Source organism: Zasmidium cellare (genome assembly GCF_010093935.1).
Source record: "Zasmidium cellare ATCC 36951 unplaced genomic scaffold M409scaffold_36, whole genome shotgun sequence".
Taxonomy (NCBI): Eukaryota; Fungi; Ascomycota; class Dothideomycetes; order Mycosphaerellales; family Mycosphaerellaceae; genus Zasmidium; species Zasmidium cellare.
Genome location: NW_022986980.1, coordinates 85,279 through 104,741, shown reverse-complemented (window position 1 = coordinate 104,741; position 19,463 = coordinate 85,279). Strand labels below are relative to the sequence as shown.

The 19,463-nt window shown below is 53.1% G+C and overlaps 10 protein-coding genes across 10 annotated transcripts; 4 read left to right on the top strand and 6 right to left on the bottom strand.

Moving 5' to 3' along the window:
• Positions 1–596: 596 nt before the first annotated feature.
• M409DRAFT_27256 (uncharacterized protein) lies at positions 597–1,297 on the bottom strand (the record flags this gene model as incomplete). Its single annotated transcript, XM_033808490.1, has 3 exons — positions 597–683; positions 740–841; positions 896–1,297. The coding sequence occupies 3 exons, from the start codon at positions 1,295–1,297 to the stop codon at positions 597–599; spliced, it is 591 nt and encodes a 196-aa protein (XP_033663141.1).
• A 1,680-nt stretch (positions 1,298–2,977) lies between these two features.
• M409DRAFT_69180 (uncharacterized protein) lies at positions 2,978–5,913 on the top strand (the record flags this gene model as incomplete). The annotated part of the gene is made up of 6 exons (XM_033818169.1): positions 2,978–3,050; positions 3,090–3,885; positions 4,340–4,380; positions 4,439–4,788; positions 4,840–5,436; positions 5,488–5,913. The coding sequence occupies 6 exons, from the start codon at positions 2,978–2,980 to the stop codon at positions 5,911–5,913; spliced, it is 2,283 nt and encodes a 760-aa protein (XP_033663140.1).
• A 777-nt stretch (positions 5,914–6,690) lies between these two features.
• On the bottom strand, positions 6,691–8,037 carry M409DRAFT_27254 (uncharacterized protein; the record flags this gene model as incomplete). The annotated part of the gene is made up of 5 exons (XM_033808489.1): positions 6,691–7,145; positions 7,361–7,534; positions 7,588–7,862; positions 7,914–7,939; positions 8,005–8,037. The coding sequence occupies 5 exons, from the start codon at positions 8,035–8,037 to the stop codon at positions 6,691–6,693; spliced, it is 963 nt and encodes a 320-aa protein (XP_033663139.1).
• Positions 8,038–8,863: 826 nt separating this feature from the next.
• M409DRAFT_69178 (uncharacterized protein) lies at positions 8,864–10,486 on the top strand (the record flags this gene model as incomplete). The annotated part of the gene is made up of 1 exon (XM_033818168.1): positions 8,864–10,486. One exon carries the CDS (start codon positions 8,864–8,866, stop codon positions 10,484–10,486), a length of 1,623 nt encoding a protein of 540 aa, XP_033663138.1.
• A 437-nt stretch (positions 10,487–10,923) lies between these two features.
• Positions 10,924–12,006, bottom strand: M409DRAFT_58362 (uncharacterized protein; the record flags this gene model as incomplete). The annotated part of the gene is made up of 4 exons (XM_033813892.1): positions 10,924–10,976; positions 11,036–11,239; positions 11,307–11,599; positions 11,990–12,006. The coding sequence occupies 4 exons, from the start codon at positions 12,004–12,006 to the stop codon at positions 10,924–10,926; spliced, it is 567 nt and encodes a 188-aa protein (XP_033663137.1).
• Positions 12,007–12,502: 496 nt separating this feature from the next.
• Positions 12,503–13,623, bottom strand: M409DRAFT_69177 (uncharacterized protein; the record flags this gene model as incomplete). Its single annotated transcript, XM_033818167.1, has 2 exons — positions 12,503–12,643; positions 12,856–13,623. 2 exons carry the CDS (start codon positions 13,621–13,623, stop codon positions 12,503–12,505), a joined length of 909 nt encoding a protein of 302 aa, XP_033663136.1.
• A 558-nt stretch (positions 13,624–14,181) lies between these two features.
• Positions 14,182–15,540, bottom strand: M409DRAFT_27251 (uncharacterized protein; the record flags this gene model as incomplete). The annotated part of the gene is made up of 1 exon (XM_033808488.1): positions 14,182–15,540. The coding sequence occupies one exon, from the start codon at positions 15,538–15,540 to the stop codon at positions 14,182–14,184; it is 1,359 nt and encodes a 452-aa protein (XP_033663135.1).
• A 758-nt stretch (positions 15,541–16,298) lies between these two features.
• Positions 16,299–17,873, top strand: M409DRAFT_69176 (uncharacterized protein; the record flags this gene model as incomplete). The annotated part of the gene is made up of 1 exon (XM_033818166.1): positions 16,299–17,873. The coding sequence occupies one exon, from the start codon at positions 16,299–16,301 to the stop codon at positions 17,871–17,873; it is 1,575 nt and encodes a 524-aa protein (XP_033663134.1).
• A 256-nt stretch (positions 17,874–18,129) lies between these two features.
• On the bottom strand, positions 18,130–18,618 carry M409DRAFT_27249 (uncharacterized protein; the record flags this gene model as incomplete). Its single annotated transcript, XM_033808487.1, has 1 exon — positions 18,130–18,618. The coding sequence occupies one exon, from the start codon at positions 18,616–18,618 to the stop codon at positions 18,130–18,132; it is 489 nt and encodes a 162-aa protein (XP_033663133.1).
• Positions 18,619–18,819: 201 nt separating this feature from the next.
• M409DRAFT_37435 (uncharacterized protein) lies at positions 18,820–19,458 on the top strand (the record flags this gene model as incomplete). Its single annotated transcript, XM_033810732.1, has 1 exon — positions 18,820–19,458. One exon carries the CDS (start codon positions 18,820–18,822, stop codon positions 19,456–19,458), a length of 639 nt encoding a protein of 212 aa, XP_033663132.1.
• Positions 19,459–19,463: the final 5 nt, after the last annotated feature.

Below are 19,463 nucleotides of genomic sequence, written 5' to 3'. Positions count from 1 at the left end.
TCACTATCCATGCCTCCAGATAACAGCATGACCGCAGTGTCGAGAGCGAAGCGCTGGAGACGACGACAATCGCTCTTCCAGACAGATTTCTCCGCAAGGCGATGAGTGCCCATGCCGCCAAGTACAAGCAAAACTGCACTCTTAGGAGCCAAGCATTGGAGATACTATGGTCCGACCAAAGAACCTTACCTCAAGACTCGAACTTTTCATTCGGCGAGATACAAACACAGCAGCAGTGCCGAGAGTCAGGCGTTGACAACGACAATAACTGCTCGTGCTTTCCCCTCCAGACGACTACTTTCCATGCCGACATACGCAGACACAGCCGCAGTGTCGACAGCGAAGACATGGAGATGGAAATTTTCGACGAAGAATGTTTTGTCTCATTCACTGACTACTCGCTAGACTATGGAGACTGGCAACGTCGACGCCGACATCTTCGACCTCCCTGCCGCAGATGCCAGCGTCGACGTAGCAATTTCTCCTCGCACCCATAGGCCAATGGGATCTTCTGCATTGGCAAACGATCAGATCTTTCATGCGGGCCATTCATAACACTGGTTCTTCCAACTCTCCCACTGCAAATAGTCCTGGCACTAGTCCTCGTTCTCGCGTTCATCCAAGCATACGCAGATAGCGGCGATCAGACTGAGGTCGACATTCGGCGCGACGGAGACGAAGTACTGCACTTCATCAGCAAAACGTTTCTTGATCATGTTTGAAAACGACGCATCCTTACTGTTTGTTTATCGAAGAACAGCTCTCTCCCGTTTATCAGCTTGCGGGTGATGTGTGCGACAGGGCGGTCACCCAACTTGATGCTGGCCTTTCGATCAAACCACTACAAGCCCAATCAGTACTGGCGACCTCCAGGAACATTTGTATATCCGCTTACATCGCCCTTAAGCCGCAACTCGACCGGCGCCCCATCGGCATGATTCGTAAACTCTATACTCGACTTGGACGAAGCCAACGAAAAATGCCCCTTGACCACAAAGTCATGCCCATCCGGCGATTGAGCCTTGAAGCTCTTGTGGAGCTTGAGCATCTTGTTGGAAAGCGTGAACAGCTCGCGGCCAGAAGCGTCCTTGAATTTCTTCTTGTCGCGTATCGAGACGTATTTGCCTTTGACTTTGAGGATCTGGGCGCCGTCGGAGGTTTCGACTTTGAAGTCGTCGCCGCTGAGGGAGAGGACTTTCTCTTTCATTACCAGCGTCACGGGATATGGGGCGTAGAGCGGTGTTCGAGAGGGCTGTGGCCCGAGAGGTGGGTAGAAGGGTGTTAGGTCTTTCTTCATTGTGGTTCGGCGCTTTCGTCTCTTTGGATCTTTGCTGTCTTGAATGGAGGAGTGACTAAAGGAATATGGATTGTGCAGGAGGATGTCGAAGCGAAGGAAATTTGTTCTACTCTACCTCGCTGGTCGCAGATGCCTTATTATCTACAGCAATGGAAGGCAGTGCGTTGCTGAAGCCTCTCCTCCATGTCGATACTAATAAAAACAGAAAGCACTTACCCTCACCTTCGAATCCGCGTATAGAGGACAGCGGAAAGCGGACAGGCGCAGAGACGCTCTTGCCAAGCCGCACAGCCTTGACAGGCACCAACTTGCGCTCATGCCAGTTCATTCACACTACTTCACTTGAAGTATACGGCCGGATCCTTTTTTGTCGTTCATATCACCCTCTCACAGCTTCAACTTCGACCTGTGTGCTTTCTTCACAAGCCATGTGAGGTCAGACTCATGATTGTGGATCTGGTACAACGTGGGCGATCGGAAAGCTTGTGATCCGAGGGCGCTGGTGCAGGGATCGCTAACAAGCCTCTCCAGTGTATATAACGAGCGACTACAAGCATGTTCTTCGAGGGCGCATTTCTTTCATACAACAATGAGACCGCCGATTTAGCATGAGTGAAAGTCCAATCCGCGGGCGACGAGGATCGAAGACTGCCTGGTCTACCTGTTGAACGCGTCATCCAGACCTTCATGGAACCTCGGAAGAAGGCCTCGGGATTGATACGGTCTCTTCCAGAAGTCGGCCAACACTGCATACTTTCAAGCGCAAGAAGAAAGCACTCGAATAACTGGTCTGCCACAGATCCAGCTGTCGTCTTTCTGGAGCAACAAGAGCATCGGACCACCGCTTTCTCTTCTCGAGATCATGCCGTACCCTGCCCAATAATCACATCCGGGATGCCGTTAACGACTATCCGTTAGCCCTCGACGCCGCCTGCTACGGAACCCCGTGTCATCTGCGCTAACAAGTACGCTTCACTCCTAAGCATAACTTAGTGCGGGCAGGAGACCAGTCACCTCGCTGTACAAGGACCTGACAGGCGAGCATAATCCTGGTCTGTCTTGAGACAAGGTCTGCCCACTCCGCCTGTCCCTCTTCAATTTGGACCGCAAGAGGGATATGCGTCGGAGGTTTCTAACTTGCTCACCGCTGGCACAGCAACAGAGTTCAAAACTCTGTCCACTTGACAGCGGATCCCACTAGACCGGAGGAGGTGGAGGTAGCAGTCCTACAGATCGTGCCGGGCCCGCTCGACTGCAGAAAGCCATCAGCGGGAAAAACTCCTCGGTGCCAGCAGACACTTACGACGACGAGGCCGCATTCGCAAGCACGTACTAACCGAACGAGGCAATGCTTCTCTGCAACCAGGACGGAGCAGCGGCTGACTTGTGAGATAGCAGCAGGAAGTGGCTTGCTCTGCTCGACCAACCTCGTGCCGCCCGCCGAACGACTCGGGGTTGATGAATAGGCACAACCTCGGAGTGTATTACTAGGCGGCGTACATGTATGTCCTCGCCTGCTCTCGTCGCATTCCTTCTCACTTCTACCCTCTTCTCACACCTATCGGAACAATATCAATACAGCGAGGCCGAAGGATCACGGGTGGCTGTTCAAACGCAGCATGTGCCGCAAAGCAGCCTCGAGCTAAGCGTTCTCTCTTTTGCCTCACGCGACCTGGCAGAATGCCGTCCGATACGACTGAGCAACCCCCGGGCACACGGCCGACTGTCGTCCCTCCAGTAGTGGTTCAGCCTGGTGTTGAAAAGCTCGATTCGCCTGTTGCGATACCCGAAGACACTGTTTTTCCGGCGCCTGTATTTGCGAAGGCCACCTTGAATCAGCGAAAACAACGGAGGCCACAATGCATTGCTCACAGAGGCTACAAGGCCAGATTTCCGGAGAATTCGTTGTTGGCTTTTGAGGAAGCGATCAAAGCTGGCGCGACGGGGCTGGAGACAGATGTCCACTTCACCAAGGACGATATTGTTGTCATCAGCCATGATTCGACGTTGAGGAGATGTTTCGGCCGCAAAGAAAAGATCCTCGATCGGAACTGGGACGAGATCAAAGACCTGAGGACTACATCGCCGCCGCATGTGCCGATGCCACGAATGGAAGATCTACTAGACTTTCTGGCGCAACCTGGCATGGAAGAGATCTGGGTACTGCTCGACATCAAGCTCGACAACGACGCAGAGGACATTATGCGATTGCTGGGCGCTACCATGGAGCGTGTCAAGCAGCCTCCTGGCAGGACCTGGAAAGAGCGCATAGTGCTAGGTCTATGGGCCGCAAAGTACCTGCCTCTCGCCGCCAAATACTTGCCCGGATTTCCAGTACTGCACATTGGATTCAAGACTTCGTACGCGAGACACTTCCACACTGTGCCCAACGTCGGATTCAACATGCTGCTTCCCATGTTGATAGCGCCAGGAGGGCCGGCGTTCGTGCGCGAAAGCAGGGAGGTGCAACGTCGGCAGGTGCTCTCCTGGACCGTGAACGACAGAGACAGGATGGAGTGGTGTATCCGGCGGCAGTTGGATGGTGTTGTCACTGACGATCCAGCAATCTTTGCGAGGATGCGCGAGGAGTACGACCAGCAGAGTACGGGTTCGTGGATGACGCTGAGTCTGAGAACCTGTTTGGAAGTGATGCGTGTTTATATTGGCATCACATGCATGTTTTGGTTGTTCAGGAGAAGACGAAGACTTGGGGCGGACGCAAGTCCAGATCTTATACAGAGGGTTCCGAGGTGATGGGGCTCATTGTTCAGAAGCCAGGCGTCAGTAAAGGTAGAAGATCATATAGAGACGGCTTACAGCAGTATACTGTATGTAATGTTGATGATGATGTTTGAGTGAATCTTTGAGACGCCTGCCACCTCACGCGCCAGACGCGACTGCCCCACCTCGACCTCCGCGTCTTCAACCCACCCATGTTTACCCTCCAAAATCTCCAGACACGCTGCGCATGAACATACAACACAATGCCGCGGTCAGTACGCCCTTCAAAGAGATGCTGTATCTCAACTGACACAGTCACAGTGAAATCATCACGCTCCAGGCCGGCCAGTGCGGCAACAGCGGTGAGTGGGCGCACAAGTCTGATCACATGCGACAATCAACTGACACAACCCCCTCCAGTCGGCTCCCAATTCTGGCGCCAGCTCTGTCTCGAACACGGCATCAACCAAGATGGCAACCTCGAAGACTTCGCGACCGAAGGCGGCGACCGCAAAGACGTCTTCTTCTACCAATCCGACGACACACGCTACATCCCCCGCGCGATCCTGCTCGACCTCGAACCGCGCGTGATCAATGGGATCCAGACGGGCCCGTATAAGAATATCTACAACCCGGAGAACTTCTATGTGCATAAGGAGGGGACAGGAGCGGGGAATAATTGGGCGGCGGGGTATGATATGGGGAGTCAGGTGCAGGATGAGGTTTTGGATATGATTGATCGGGAGGCGGATGGGAGTGATAGTTTGGAGGTAGGATACGATGAGACGCGGGATACTAGAATGGTGCTCACGGATGTCTAGGGCTTCATGCTGCTGCACTCGATTGCTGGAGGGACAGGCTCTGGTCTCGGCTCGTTTCTGCTCGAGCGGTTGAATGACCACTTCCCCAAGAAGATCATCCAGACGTACTCGGTGACTCCGGACACGATCAATGCGCCGGATGTTATTGTACAGCCTTACAACGCTCTTCTGGCACTGCGAAGACTGACAGAGAATGCTGATGCTGTTACCGTCCTCGACAATGGTGCGCTATCGAGAATCGCAGCGGATACACTACACGTACAAGAGCCGTCTTTCGAACAAACCAACCGACTCGTCAGCACAGTCATGTCTGCAGCAACGACCACTCTACGATACCCTGGCTACATGCATAACGACTTGGTTGGAATTATAGCGAGCTTGATCCCGACCCCTCGCTGCCATTTCCTCCAAACGAGCTACACTCCTTTCACTGGCGACAACGTTGAAGCTGCGAAGACGGTCCGGAAGACGACTGTTCTGGATGTGATGAGACGATTGTTACAACCAAAGAATCAAATGGTCTCGACGAAGCCGACCAAGAACAGCTGCTACATTTCCATCCTGAACATCATCATGGGCGATGCGGATCCAACAGATGTAGGTCAAAATCTGCCCCAACACTCATAGTACTATGCTGACGATGACTAGGTACACAAATCGCTCCTGCGAATCCGCGAACGAAACCTCGCTTCTTTCATTCCCTGGGGACCAGCCAGTATCCAGGTCGCGCTCACTCGAACTTCCCCATACACCCAGCCTCCATACACCACCCGTGCCCCACCTAGAGTATCTGGGCTCATGCTGGCGAATCACACCGGCATCGCATCGCTGTTCAAGCGCATCGTGTTTCAATTCGACAAGCTGCGAAAACGAAACGCCTTCCTCGAGCAGTACAAGAAACATGAGCCTTTCCGAGACGGGTTCGGCGAGTTCGATACCTCCCGAGAAGTTGTGATGGATTTGATCAACGAGTACGAGGAGGCTGAGAAGGCCGATTACTTGTCTGGTGGCAAGGAAGAGGAGCCTGCCAATGGTGGTGCCGATTCGAGGACGGACGGAGTGACCGGGCGATGATCCTGCGTAGATGCGTGACCGGGCAGGCGTTGTAAGAGCTGGGTTTGGCGCTGGTGTTGTGGGATTCCGTCAAGCGTTAAGGGTGCCTTTCCCAGGAATCGAAGATACCCCCCTGACGAAATGCGAAAAATCATGGAAATCCATTCTCAACCACCTCATCAAAGGTCTCTGCTCCTCGTCCGATCATTCGGCCGCTTCGTCTTGACTTTGATGCGCGGCAGACGGCCTTCCTCAAAGTACACGCTGATCTTAACGATGGCCGTCGGCCGATCCTTGGGGCCCAATTTCAGTCTGATGATGATGGACGAGGGAGCGAAGTCGTCTTGGAAACGGACATGTTTGCGCGAGTAGTCTCTCGTAGGCATGGCTTGTTGGTTGGAGCTGTGGAGTCTTGTGGGGATGTGGTAACAAATGGAAGAAAGGAGCGAATAGGGAGGTTAGAGGAAGTAGGAAGATGCATGGCAGGAGAAGAGATCCGCACTCAGTTTTGGGGGGCTTGATACAGTGCTCAACTGCTTCTGGCAGGTGGGTGAGCGCATGGGACTTGCTTGAATGAGTAGCAGATGCGAATGTGTTTATGAATGATCCCTGTTTCAGACGAGTTGCGTCAGGTGGGAGGTGGATTTGGGGAGGTTTGTCACGTGGGGGTTGGCCTGAAGGAGATGGATGGATGGATGGATTTTTCACGTGCTTTGGTCGCTTATGTGGTCGCACGAAGAAGGAAGTACTCAATCGATCTCCCTCAAGTTAACGATACGGTAAGCGCATAATTCCGAACTACAACTTCGGCTCCTCCAACAACGCCTTGACAGTATCATAATCATACTCCAACGTCCCATGCCAATACGGCACAGCCGTCGCCTTGGTCACCAACCACGCCTCATCCAAGACCTTCACCACCTCCTCCGGCAACGGGCCCTTCTCCAAAGCCTCCAAATTCCCCTCCAACTGCGCCTGGCTCGAAACGCCGATGATGATCCCGTCCTTGTCGCCGCTTTTGATCTCCAGCTTCGAGTGGTGCACCACCCACCGCAGCGCCGTCTCGATCAGCGTCAGGTTGTGTTTCTCTACGACGGGTTCGATCAGGCGCAGGGCTTCGAAGGTGGCGTCTTGGAAATAGCGTTTGCGGTAGTTGGCGCCGGAGTTGGCGGTGTCGCTGAAGCGGCCCGTGGGGGGGATGGAGGAGTTGGATTTGACTTTGCCGGAGAAGATGCCGCCTGCTACTGGATTGTCTTGGGTTGATGGTCAGTGAGTGTCTCGGACAGACGTGGAATGGGGTCTCTACGTACAGATCACGACGTCGATGCCGTATTTATGGCATGGGGGATTAGTTCAGGCTCAATGCTGCGTTGGATGGCGTTGTACATCCCTTGCCAGATGGTCTGGTGGGAGGGGATGGGATGTTAGTTGATATGGGGTGGCTTTTGTCGTTTAGGTGAGGGAGCACGTACCGGTCTGACCCAGTTGTTGTACTTGCAGTGCATGACCACTTCAGCGACTTCGGCGGCGGTGAAGTTGCTCAGGCCAAGTCGAACGAATTTGCCTTTCTTGTGCAGCTCGTCGAGTTTCTTCAGGGGTTCGGTGAAGGGGAGGGTACGGTCTGCGGCGTGCAGGTAGAAGACTGTGAGGCGTTGGTGAGCATACTCTTCATTTGGAGGAGATGAAACGACATACTATCAACGCAGTCAGTCCCAAGCTCACTTAAGCACTTGTTCAACGTCGCCTCGACATTCTCGCCGGTATGGTGGTTCGCTTGGGTAGGGTAATGTTTCGTGGCGACGGAAAGTCCGCGCTCTTTCCATCCGGCTTGCTTGGTCCATCCTTCGCCCTTGCCGGCGATGTACGCCCGGGCGGTGTCGATTTCGTTGTAACCCTTGGATTGAAAGTATTGGAGGCAGCTCTTGTACTCGTCCAGGGAAGTGACTCGAGCGCCAGATTCGGGGTCTGGGCTGGTAATGGGTTAGGACCTGGAAGATAGAGAAAAGATGTGGATGAAATACCCAAAGGTCATGGTACCCAGGATGACCTGAAAGGAGATGGGTTAGAGCCTTTGCCGCACCAGACATTGAGCCGTATGCTGCTTGTACTCACCCTGGGCTTGCCGGTTCCAGTTATCAATGGCATCTTGCTGATCTTCGTAAACGTAAAACCTCTGCTGGCGACCTTTGAAGTTGAACGAGAAATGGGTTTGGAAAGAAGTCTGAACATGAAAAAGATTGAGTAGCAAGACAGCACGACTCTAATTAATACCTTGCCTCGAAAACGGAGTTGAAGGAGCTAAAGAGGAGATAGTCGTCGACTTGCCGGCTGATGATGCAATTGCGTTTGGATGTTTTCAGGGCAATCCCTTTTGAGCCACTTCGACCGCGATGATGGCTGTAGAGTTCACTCACAAACGTGTAGGCTCCTCACGCGAAACGAGGTTGAAGATGTCGCCGTTGCTAACAAGTGAAGTGCATGTTCAGAAGACGGCGGTAAAACAAAACCGCTATTACAATCGATATCGCGCATTGCAGGCTTCTGATAACGGTCGGGCTTCTTGATTCAGCAAGCCACTACGGGTCTTTGGTTAGTTGATATCGGTCTTGGCAGATGGTATGCATGGATATATGGTTGTGAGGTGAAAGGCACGGCATGTTGTCTGTTCCAGACTATCAGGATTCGTCAGCTCCTGTCTATGTCCGTGTCGCACATTCAACTTTATCAAGCAACCCTACGACGATTCGAAAACTGTCACGTGCCTGTTCGAAAGCGAGAACGGACGTCATTGGGACAAGAATAGCGCAGGGCTGGTGAAACGGGCGCGTGGACTCCGGACTCGCAGGGGATCCAATCTCAGGGTCTGCGAGACTCGACGACACCCATCACAAGCGCGTGCGCCTCACACAAATCTGCACCCCATGTCCAGCATGCGGCTGTCACATGCGTCCTACTAACACACTCCCACCGCATGCCTAGCCCACAACCGCAAGGCGCTGGAGGTTCGCTGGAGCTATCCTCGTCGTCACTGCTGCCTCCCGACCACTTCCACGACCAAGACTCTTCCACTGCTGGCGACTCGTCTGATCTAGTCCACGTTAGCAAAGACACTTCGCGCCAGCCGAGCCCCTTAAGCGACCTTCCTCACCCCGATCAGTACACGGCGAGACAAGACGGACACGAAGAGGACGGCGACAGTGATTTTGAGAACTGGGGAGAAGAGGAGGCATCGCAGGCCTGGCATTCAGATATGCCTTCCGACCTGCGCCCACAGCGGCCTTCGGTGCACCGAGCGGGATCACAGCAACATCAGCCGTTATTAGCAGGAGACAAGAATGGAGAGTATGAGCCCCCTGGCCGGTCCGGAGGAAGATCAACACGATTCAGAGAAAGAGATCCGCCAGAGGTGGAGCCCAAGAACGACACCAGAAAACGATATACACTTGCAGGCGCATTCTTGCTTGTGAGTTTGATCAGCTTTGCTGTGCAGACAGAAACGGCCGTATACATCCAGCATGACCTCAATTGGACAAAACCATACTGCATGTTGTATTTCACGCATGGTTCGTGGTCGTTGTTATGGCCGGTGCAGCTCCTGATCCTCAGGCTTTCGAAGTGGAATCAGCCATGGGATGCTTTCTGGCGGCGCCATCTCTCCATCATCCGGTCCACCGCGCAGATGATTGAGCATCGAACGCTGAACGTGCCGAGTCACCTTCAAAAGAAATCGCCTGTTCCATACTTCATCCGGACCACAGCCTTCGTCACCTGCGCATTGACAATCGCCGGAGGAAGTTGGTATGTTGCCGTGGATTTGACGACCGCCTCAGATTTGACCGCCATCTACAATTGCTCTGCCTTCTTCGCATACGCCTTTGCAGTGCCCATATTGAAGGAGAAGCTGCGATTAAGCAAAGTCGCTGCCGTTGGCATCGCAATCATTGGAGTGCTCGTGGTGGCATACGGTGATCAAGCCACAGCCAAGCATGGAAACAAGTCAGGTGGTGGAGCAGGAGGCCCTTCTGCGCCCGATGATTCCGAGGCAGCGAACCGAGCTCTGGGCAACCTGGTGATTGGGGTTGGAAGTATCCTCTATGGATTCTACGAAGTCTTGTACAAGCGCGTCGCTTGTCCACCAGATGGCTGCTCCCCAGTCCGCGGCATGCTCTTCGCCAACGCCTTTGGAAGCATGATCGGCATATTCACTCTGCTGGTTCTATGGATCCCCCTTCCAATTTTGCACGTCACTGGCATCGAGCGATTCGAGTTTCCAAGCGGACGGGCTTCCTGGATGCTGGCCATTTCAGTCCTGTCCAACGCAACATTCAGCGGGTCATTCCTGGTTCTCATCTCCCTTACATCGCCAGTGTTGAGTTCAGTCGCAGCGCTGCTCACGATCTTCTTGGTGGCTCTCTGCGACCAGCTTCTACCACCGCCACTTTACAGCCCCTTGACCCTCGCGGCCGTCGCTGGAGGCGTCCTCATCATCTTCGCGTTCTTGTTGTTGAGTTGGGCCACATACAAAGAAATGGACGAGGAGAGGCGAAAGAAGGCGGAGGACGTCGTGGAGGAAAGCGATGTGGAAGATCTTTGATTTTGGCGGTCATTTGAGCTCGTACGTGAATGAGGATTTTCGCGATTGGCGGCATCGTTGGGGGCATAGCTTGCATTCGCATGGTGTTGGTGGGACTACAGCGCGTGGCATCGCGCTCTTGAAATTTTCTTTTTGGTATTACAGGTTTCTGCATAGAGGGGTACTTGCGGAAGCTACGCATGCTTCGAGGAGGAATGAGAAATCCAATTTCAGGGGCTTTACAACAAGTCCTCCGAATCAAATCCACTGCATATTTAAGGCAGAGAGAGGATCTTCTTCTCCCAGAGACATGCAACAGACGCCTCATCCTGAACACATACGGTTCCCCACGCGGCGACTCCAAAGCGATCTCAGCCTTGGGTAACGCCCCTTCTCGATTGTCTTCTTGACGACACCTCGTCGCCAGCCACGACCCACATCTCGACAAAGTAACCCTTTCAATCCCCCACAACCCCAATCCTATCCCCCTCCCCATCTGGATATGCAGCACCTGCACATATCAGTCAGCTCTCCAAGATCAACCCCTTCCCGCACCATCTTTCGACTCACCCAACGTCGGATGGATAAGCCACCCAGGCCTCAACATATCCACACTCCTCTGCTCCACCCACCCGCTCAGCTTGCCCCAATCCACGCACTGATGCCTCGTGATGTTCGCGAGGGGGATGCGGGAGGTGGGATGCCATTCGTAGGTTATGAGGCCTGTGTCCGCGTGGCAAAGGGCGGATTGGCGGAGGAAGTCGATGCAGTGGGCTGGGAGGCTGCCAAGCGCCGATTGCCTCTCGCTGAAGAAGAGACGACTCCAAACCTCTCCGCATACAACGATAGTCTAGCTTCTGTTCCGAAGATGAAGTTCTCTGCCTTGACTGTGCTGATGACGGCTCTGGCCTCCCTGTGTAGTAAGTCCAGACTATCCCCGTTCCTGCTTCTCGAATCGCCTGTCCGCAGTGGCCGCGCCAGTCAGAGCTCCTGATGCCGATGCCGATGCGGTCGCAATCTATCCCATCAGGGCTTGTAAGAGGGAGGGTGTTGATGCCGATGTTGATGCTGTCTACCCGGTCAGGGGTAACTAGAGGGAGGCCGTCGATGATGCCTGACACGGTAAAGGTCTGTCTGTCGAGAGAATTAGTGCCTTCATAGTCAAACTTGCAGGTAGCGCAAAGTCCATACGAACAAAGTCCTCACGAAAGCAAAACAAACGAGATGCCAATTCCAATACTTACCAATCTCGAATCGAACCCTCCACCAAATCTAACAAAGCAAAAAAGAACAAGCCACCACAAACAGCGGCGGCCCCTAAGGATCGAACCAGCGCCCACCCCTATGGCCAAAAAATGGCAAAAGAACTACAACCCCTTGCCAGGAGGTTATAGAGAAAATCAACTGAATGGTTTTTACTTTTGATTGTCCAGATCCAGTTTCTCCGTGTCGACTTGGGATCTAAGTTAACCCGACCGAATTTATTAATTTGATCGAAATTATTGTCGGGATTCGAACTCATACCTTTTTTGCAAGATCATGGAGTCTTCGGGGGTGTTCGCTTTACCGTTGCGCCAATCCGTGTTGACTCGGGATCATGTTAACCCAGCGGATTCCCACATCAGAGGTGTTTACTGATGTGGTGATGGAGGGGGATTTCAGTAGACTTATAAAGGTAAACTCACTCTATCAGGGACACCTAGTCGCAGGGCCTTCGTGCCTTCCGCCAGCGGAGGATGGTGAAGGTCGCTGTCGCTGGACCGCACCCCTTTGAGGACGCAGCTTATCGAACCAGAAAAAGTGCGACTTCACGATCAACATCTGGACAACGATGGATGACGCACTGCAGCCCGCGAGGACTGTTTATTCTTATTCCAGCACATGGCTCGAGTCTGTCGCGAGGAAGGTCTAAATCGAGGGCAAGTCTTCGGAGCCGCCGTGCTGCGGGTTCCTGTGCATGTTCAATCGCGTGTGTCAACGGCGCCATGGAGGTCCAGTAATTGCGCAAATGCGCTCTTTGATGTGTTTCAGCACTGGTTAACTCTCGTAAACGAAGCACAAGCCAGTTCTACGCAGGCACATTTCCCTCGATCCTTTCGATATGGGGCCGCGTGGAGTGATGCCTGCATTGTTGTCCTCTTCATGCCGCTCATTGGCACGCATCGCACCACGTCTGAGCTATGGCCTGGGAGTTGTAACGAATACTAAACGGCATCCAGATGATGAAGCGATCGGTCTGCATGAAACTTTTGCGGCCTGCTGAGAATCGATGGAGGCATTTTGGTAGAAGTCTCAGCTCTCATCTCATCACAACTCTACCCCATTGCAGCTGATTTGGGCTCTTCAGTAACCTCATCAACAGCATCCATCAACTGCTGCTTCGAATCCACTCTTTCAGCCTTCGGCGTCCTGGTCTCCTGCAAAAGCTTCCTCAACCCCGTCGCCATGCTCTCCCGTTCCCCCTGCTCAGCATCTGCACTCCCCGCCCATCTGATCCTACACTCCGAATCGACCAAATACACAAACCCAACCTTGTCATTCAACATCCCAATCGCCTCCTTCATGACATCACTGACACCTCTCCTGACCATGAAGTACCTCGCCTGCTCCTCCAAGCTCTTCTCCTTGCGCAGGTTATACCGAAACATTTGCAACAGCCACCACTTCAAGAGGTTGTTCTCGTGATTGATCCACACCTGTTGCGCAACATCCTTGTTCTCTGCCAACACCTCATGAAGCTCCGGATTCTTCTCCTTCGAAATAAACGTCTCCACCTGCGCACTCGCCCACATACTCGACACAATGCTCACCACCGACACTTTCCCATACATCGCCGCGCACGTATCTCTCCCTCGCCCCTTGTATCCATCGCCGACCTCCAACGTCTTTGCTACGGTATCATTCCTCAACGACTTCCCGTAGAAGTTCGGAAACCACAGACTCACATCCCCACGGAACAGCCTCTCATTACTCTTGAAGATCTTGCCCTTGTGGAAACGAAGATTACTCCAATCGCGAAAGTACGGCTTCGAAATTTGCTGCGTCATACGTGCACGTCTAACGAGATGTTTATCGTAGTCAACGAAGTCGTCTCGGCGCTGTTTCAGAGTTCGAGTGTCGAGGCCCATATTCTCTCCTAGTTGAGGAGGGTTCGGCATGCCAATCGGCCGACTGAGAGGTTGAGGAACGAAGTCTTCATCGTCGTTTTTCTTTAAGCGTTTGGCGAAGCCGGGCTGTGAGTCGGCGAGGCTGCGGGCTGGTGGTGGTGGAGGAGATGCGCGTGGTTTGGGAGGAGGTGGTGGTGGTCGGTCGGGGATCGTGGCGTAGCATCTTCTCGTTGTTAAGGTTGCTGATGGGTATAGTATCGATTGCAGTGTCCGTAGGCAGGATGTCGAAGGAGCTTTCATGGTTGCTACAGATCGAGATGCGAGATGGACGAAGATGGGACGGAGGAAGTTCAACGGAGGTCGATTCAAGCTCCGCAGATTGAGTTTCGAGCTAGTGGAATTTCAGGGTTGCATCAAAGTTTCATCGAAGTTGATTAAGCGATTGATTAGATTTTGACTGTCACATGTTAGTCGAACACATTGCCCTGTCCTGGTCTAATAACCGACATGACGGGCTGAACACATTCGAGACCTCCATATCGCATACTCTTGGAGCTGGAGCCGATTGAACGTGTCGTACATAGCTGATAGAAAGCCTGTATGAAGCCATCACAACTTCGACCCCGTCCTGGCCGACTCCTTCACCTCCTTCACCCAATCACTCTTCATGGTCGTGACATATTCCTCACTCAACTGATTCTTCTTCGCCTTCGGTACCTGATCCCATTCCCTCCTCTGCGCCTCCTCCAGCGTCCTCCACCTATCCAGCTCAGGCTTCAACCATCCAGTCATCGCGTCCGCAGTCTCACCCACAACCTCCATTGGAATCAGATGTCCAATGCCTTTAAAAGTGACCTCACCGACTCGCCCCTTCTTCACACCTCCAGAACCTCCAACGCCGATGCCAGTATGAGCTATCCGATCCGCTTTCAGGACGGGCGCAGAAAGATCAGACTTGTCCCCAAAGACGTAGAAGACGCTTGGTCTGAGGTGCGGTAGTTTCTGAAACGTGGCGAGTGGCTCTGGTCGGTAGAAAGGCGAGCTTGGAGCTGTGGCTGGATCGACATCCGGATGGGTGATTGGATTGGGTTCCAGTGAGGGCGATGGATAGTCTGAGGTCTTAAAGTTCGGCCGGAGGAACGTCATGACTTCTTGATGTTTCGTGGTCTTGAGAGTCATCTCTCTTTCAGCATCCTTGTCAGGTTGCACTAAAGCTGTACTCGGATCGGCAGAGACTGTAGGTAGTGTTGTTGTTGATGTGTTGACTTCGGGATACAAGGCAGTCGGTAGCTCTCGTAGGCCATATTCAACCCATTTGTCAAGAACTCGCGGATCCCAGGTCTGATAGAACTTCGACTTCTTGAACTTGGCTTCTGCTTCTTTCCGGCTGGGCCACCGATCCCTTCGCACAGTAGACGCTTTAGCCGGTCCAAAGTTGCCTTCCACAGACGGTAGCCGCTGGACGACAGGGTCGATAAGTATAAGAGTCGTGAAAAGCCTCGGATGCATCAACGACAGATTGACCAAGTTGTTCCCTCCCATACTATGCCCAACCCCAATCAGCGGCCGCTTCACGTGTTTGCGAAAATGGTTGACCATCAGGAGCAAATCCCTCGGATGGTCCATCCACGAAGGGTCATCGCCCAGCTTGTTCTCGTTCAGAACCCCAGAGTCGCCTTGATGAGAGACGTCTGCTATCCAGATACTTCGGATGCGAATGTTCTTCGCTTTCAGCCTTTCGTAGAGGTCGTCCCATAGCGGCTCGTAGAGTTCCTTCGGAAAGCCATTGGCGTGTGCGCCGATGATGGTCACGTCTCCTTCGTCGGCCTTGCTCTGGTCCTTTGGGGTATATTGCTTGATGGCGAGGTGCAGGACATCTTCCTGGTCGTCTGCGGTTCCTCGTGGGTACTCCCTAATGTGGCACGTTGGGAGCGTGTGTTTGTGTACCCGGAAGTGTGCCGTGGCCATGGCTCTCGTTGACCTTGCAGCTCTCTATGCTTTTCCGCTTGAAATGAAGGTCAACTATGTCGGACCGTAGGGTTGATACCACGAGGCAGGAGACTGGTGGCCGTCAACAATCGCAAGTCGTTTGACGCGATCGGCTCGACTTTGGCCGAGGTCTACCGACAATTGCCGGTGGACGTCAACTTCGGCAGTGAAAGACACAACACGAGAACTCACTAATCACCCTGGAATAGTACATAACAATTAGGCAAGGTCCTTGAATGTGTACGGATCGTTTGCATACATTAGATTGAGTTTGGTAGGTCTACGAGACAGCCCTGAGTTCCATCCTTGCCTTTGCCCCAGTCTCCGCAGAATGTACCCCACGATCGACTTCACCTGTAGCCGACCGGGATGGAGTTCAAGACAGCTCTGCTATGCTCCACGGATCACGGCAACGTAGGTATACTGTATGGTTTTTCGATCTGCCACCTCTTCTGTACCATCAATCTCCGGCATTTCAAGCACCATCAAGCAATCAAATATGGCAGAGGCGAACGGCACACCCAACGGTCATCGTGTCACCAATGGCTTGCACAACGGAGTGGCAAACCATCAAGAATACCTCGACCGTATTAACATACCACTTAACAACGTCCCAGCATTCACGCCAAGCAAGAAGTTGAACATAGCGATCATTGGCGCTGGGTACTCTGGTATCAGTTCCCTCAGCAGGACGATTGATTCGCGATATGCTGACACGCCACCTTCCGTCTGCAGGAATGATGATGGCCCACAAACTACAGCACGAACGCAAGGACAAGATGTCCCGAATCATGTCGGAATTTGTCATATATGAAGCCCGAAACACTGTAGGTGGAACTTGGGACGCCAACACTTATCCAGGCGTGCGTTGCGACGTGCCGAGTCACATTTATTGTTTCCCGTTCGAGCCGAATCCAGAATGGTCGCACTACTTCTCGACGGGAGATGAGATCCAGAGGTATTTCCAGTCAACAGTCAGGAAGTGGGACTTGGACAAGCATGTCAAGTTTGACCACAGGGTGGAGGAGGCCAGGTGGTTAGAAGAAGCCGCGCAGTGGAAGCTGGTGGTCCGCCACGGGAACGAGGTATTTGAGGATATGGTCGACATCCTTATCTCCGCAAGAGGCTTCCTATCGACCTGGAGATGGCCAGACATCCCGGGGATCGATGACTTCGCGGGCAAGAAAGTCCATTCAGCCGCATGGGATCACGCATATGATTACTCTCATAAGCGGATAGCAGTTATAGGGAATGGTTCTTCGGGAATACAAATCCTTCCAGAGATGACCAAATTGGAGGGCACTAAAGTCGTCAGCTTCCAGAGAGGTCCTACCTGGGTAGTGGCGAGGCACCAGCCAGCAAAGCTCATGGGGAGAAACGACCCAGATCCAAATCCTCCTTATACCGACGAAGACAAGCAACGACTCCGCGATCCAGAAGAGCTAAGGAAGTACCGCAAGCTCATACAAGGAAATACGAACAAGAACTTCAAGCTCTTTGTAAAGGATTCACCGTACAATGCCGAAATGACGGAGTTCGCGAGGGACCAGATGGCGACAGCACTGAACCACGACCCAGAGCTGTGCGAGAAGCTGATACCAAAGTATGAGCTAGGTTGTCGGCGAGTCACCCCAGGTAATGGATATTTGAAGGCGTTCACTCAGCCAAACGTCTCGCTCACGAATAGCGGTATTACTCGTGTGAGCGAGAAAGGTATCCATACCAATGACGGAGTCTTTCATCCGGTCGATGTGATCATATGTGCCACCGGATTCGATATCTCCCAGGTTCCCACGTTCCCAGTCATCGGGAGAGATGGTATTACGCTGGCTGAGAAGTGGAAGGATGAGCCCGAGAGCTACATTTCCCTTGCTGCAGCAGACATGCCAAATCTATTCCTATTTACAGGACCTAATGCCACGGTCGGTCACGGATCCTTGATCTTCTCTCTGGACTGGAGTGCCGAGTGGATGATCCGATGGATGGAAAAGATGGCAGAGGAGGATATTGCTTCCATCGTTCCAAAGCAGGAAGTCGTGGAAGAGTTTGTCCGTTATGGAGACACCATCCACAAGACCTTGACTTGGACTGGTGGATGCCGCAGCTGGTATAAAGCCAATCGAGTGGACGGAAGAGTAACAGCGACCTTCGCAGGAAGTGCCATCCTCTACGAGAAGCTCGTCAACGGCCGACTGCGTCCTGAAGACTTCGATATCCGCTATCGAAGTGCAAATAGGTTCCGCTTCCTCGGGAATGGTTTCACAGAATATGAATTGGCCGAGGGCAATGACCTCAGCTATTATATTCCGTAATGCAGTGGCATCTGCATGGGTGGTGGTGGGTAGGCTGGCAGTGACATCTGAGGTTGCTCAAGAAGAGCAGCAGCGGCATCGATGGTAGCCTGGTCGGTCATGGCTTTCTTCTTGGCCGTGCGTCTCTTCGCTGACAACTTGCCGTTCTCAGACTTGCGACGTCTTGGTCCGTCGGGGTCGAACAGGGCGGCAATCTTGTAGATCCGGTCACTGTAAACAATGAGCTAAGGTACAGCCAAGAACGAAGTGCCACGACTTACCGTCCCACCACATTATACTTGGCCCTCAAGTACTCGTACAGCTTCCTCCGGCCCATCTGCTCAATGCCACCATTCTTAATCTCCTGCAGCAGCGCTTTCGCAATGGCACCCTCAGCAAGCTCACTATCTGCTGCAGGGCACCTCTTGAACAGGCCCATCTCCTTTCTGAACCTTGCCAGCCGCGACTTCCCAATACTGAATCCCTCTTCCTCGAGCTTCTTGTACGTTTGATCGTCGGTGAGGCGTAGTTCGTGGAAGCAATGCGCAACTCGCGCGCGCAGCTCCTCTGAGTCCTCCAACTTCTTTCGGTTCGTTCTGACGCTCCATTCGGCGAGTTTGCGTTTGAAGGTGCTGGAGCTGATCTTGATGCCGTGTTCCGTTTCGAGGTCCTTTCGGATTGAGTCGTGAGGTTTGCCAGCGTTCTTCTGTTCGAGGATGTAGTCTCTGTGTTGGGTCAGGTCCATTCGAGGCCGTCCGCCCGGCATCGTGGCGGCTTTGTGGCGGCGAACCGCAGGTTGTGTGGTGTATGTTGAAGTTGAAGAGGGAGTGGTAAACAAGAAGAAGGAAGTCCGTCCGTACTGGCTTTAAGCGAGTCCGGCCCGCATTTGATTGACATTGATTAAGGCAACCTTCCCAACTTCACCTCTACCTTAACCACATACTCTGACAGTCGCATTCACCTTCTGATGGCGGCAACAGAAGCAGAGTCATCGCTCGATGCACTCTCGCTCTCAGGCACAACCTACGCCCCAACAGCATCGATCTCCACTTCCGACCCAACCAGATTCGCCTTTCCAGCCTACACCAGCTTTCCACCCTTCTACACTCTCCAACCAAACCTCACGACCCGCGCACGGCAACTCGAGCTCTGGTCAAGTCTAATAACATCCTACTGTGCCCATAACAGACTCTTCAAACTCTCACTCTCCTCGCCTCCGTCGGACCTCTTCAACAACACATCCATAAAACGCTCTCTCAAACCCACCGATATCCGCACTGTACTGGAGCACATGAGCCAGCCCTCTACGGGACCTCTGATTGAATGGATCGCACCGGTATCTCGTGGAGAACAGAGTAATACCTGCTGGGTCTACTGGCGCAATTTGACCGAGTGGGCAGACACGATCTACACTTGGGTCGACGAGACTGGACAGAAAGGCGCTGTCTTGACGGTGTACGAGTTGAGGGAAGGCGACGCAGTGAAAGGGAAAGAGTGGCAGGATATTGACGAGACTCTGTTGAGGAAGATTCTGGGAGTGCTCGTGAAGAGAGGGAAGTGTCAGATTTTTGGTCAGGAAGAGAACGCCGGTGTCAAGTTCTTCTGAGGAGG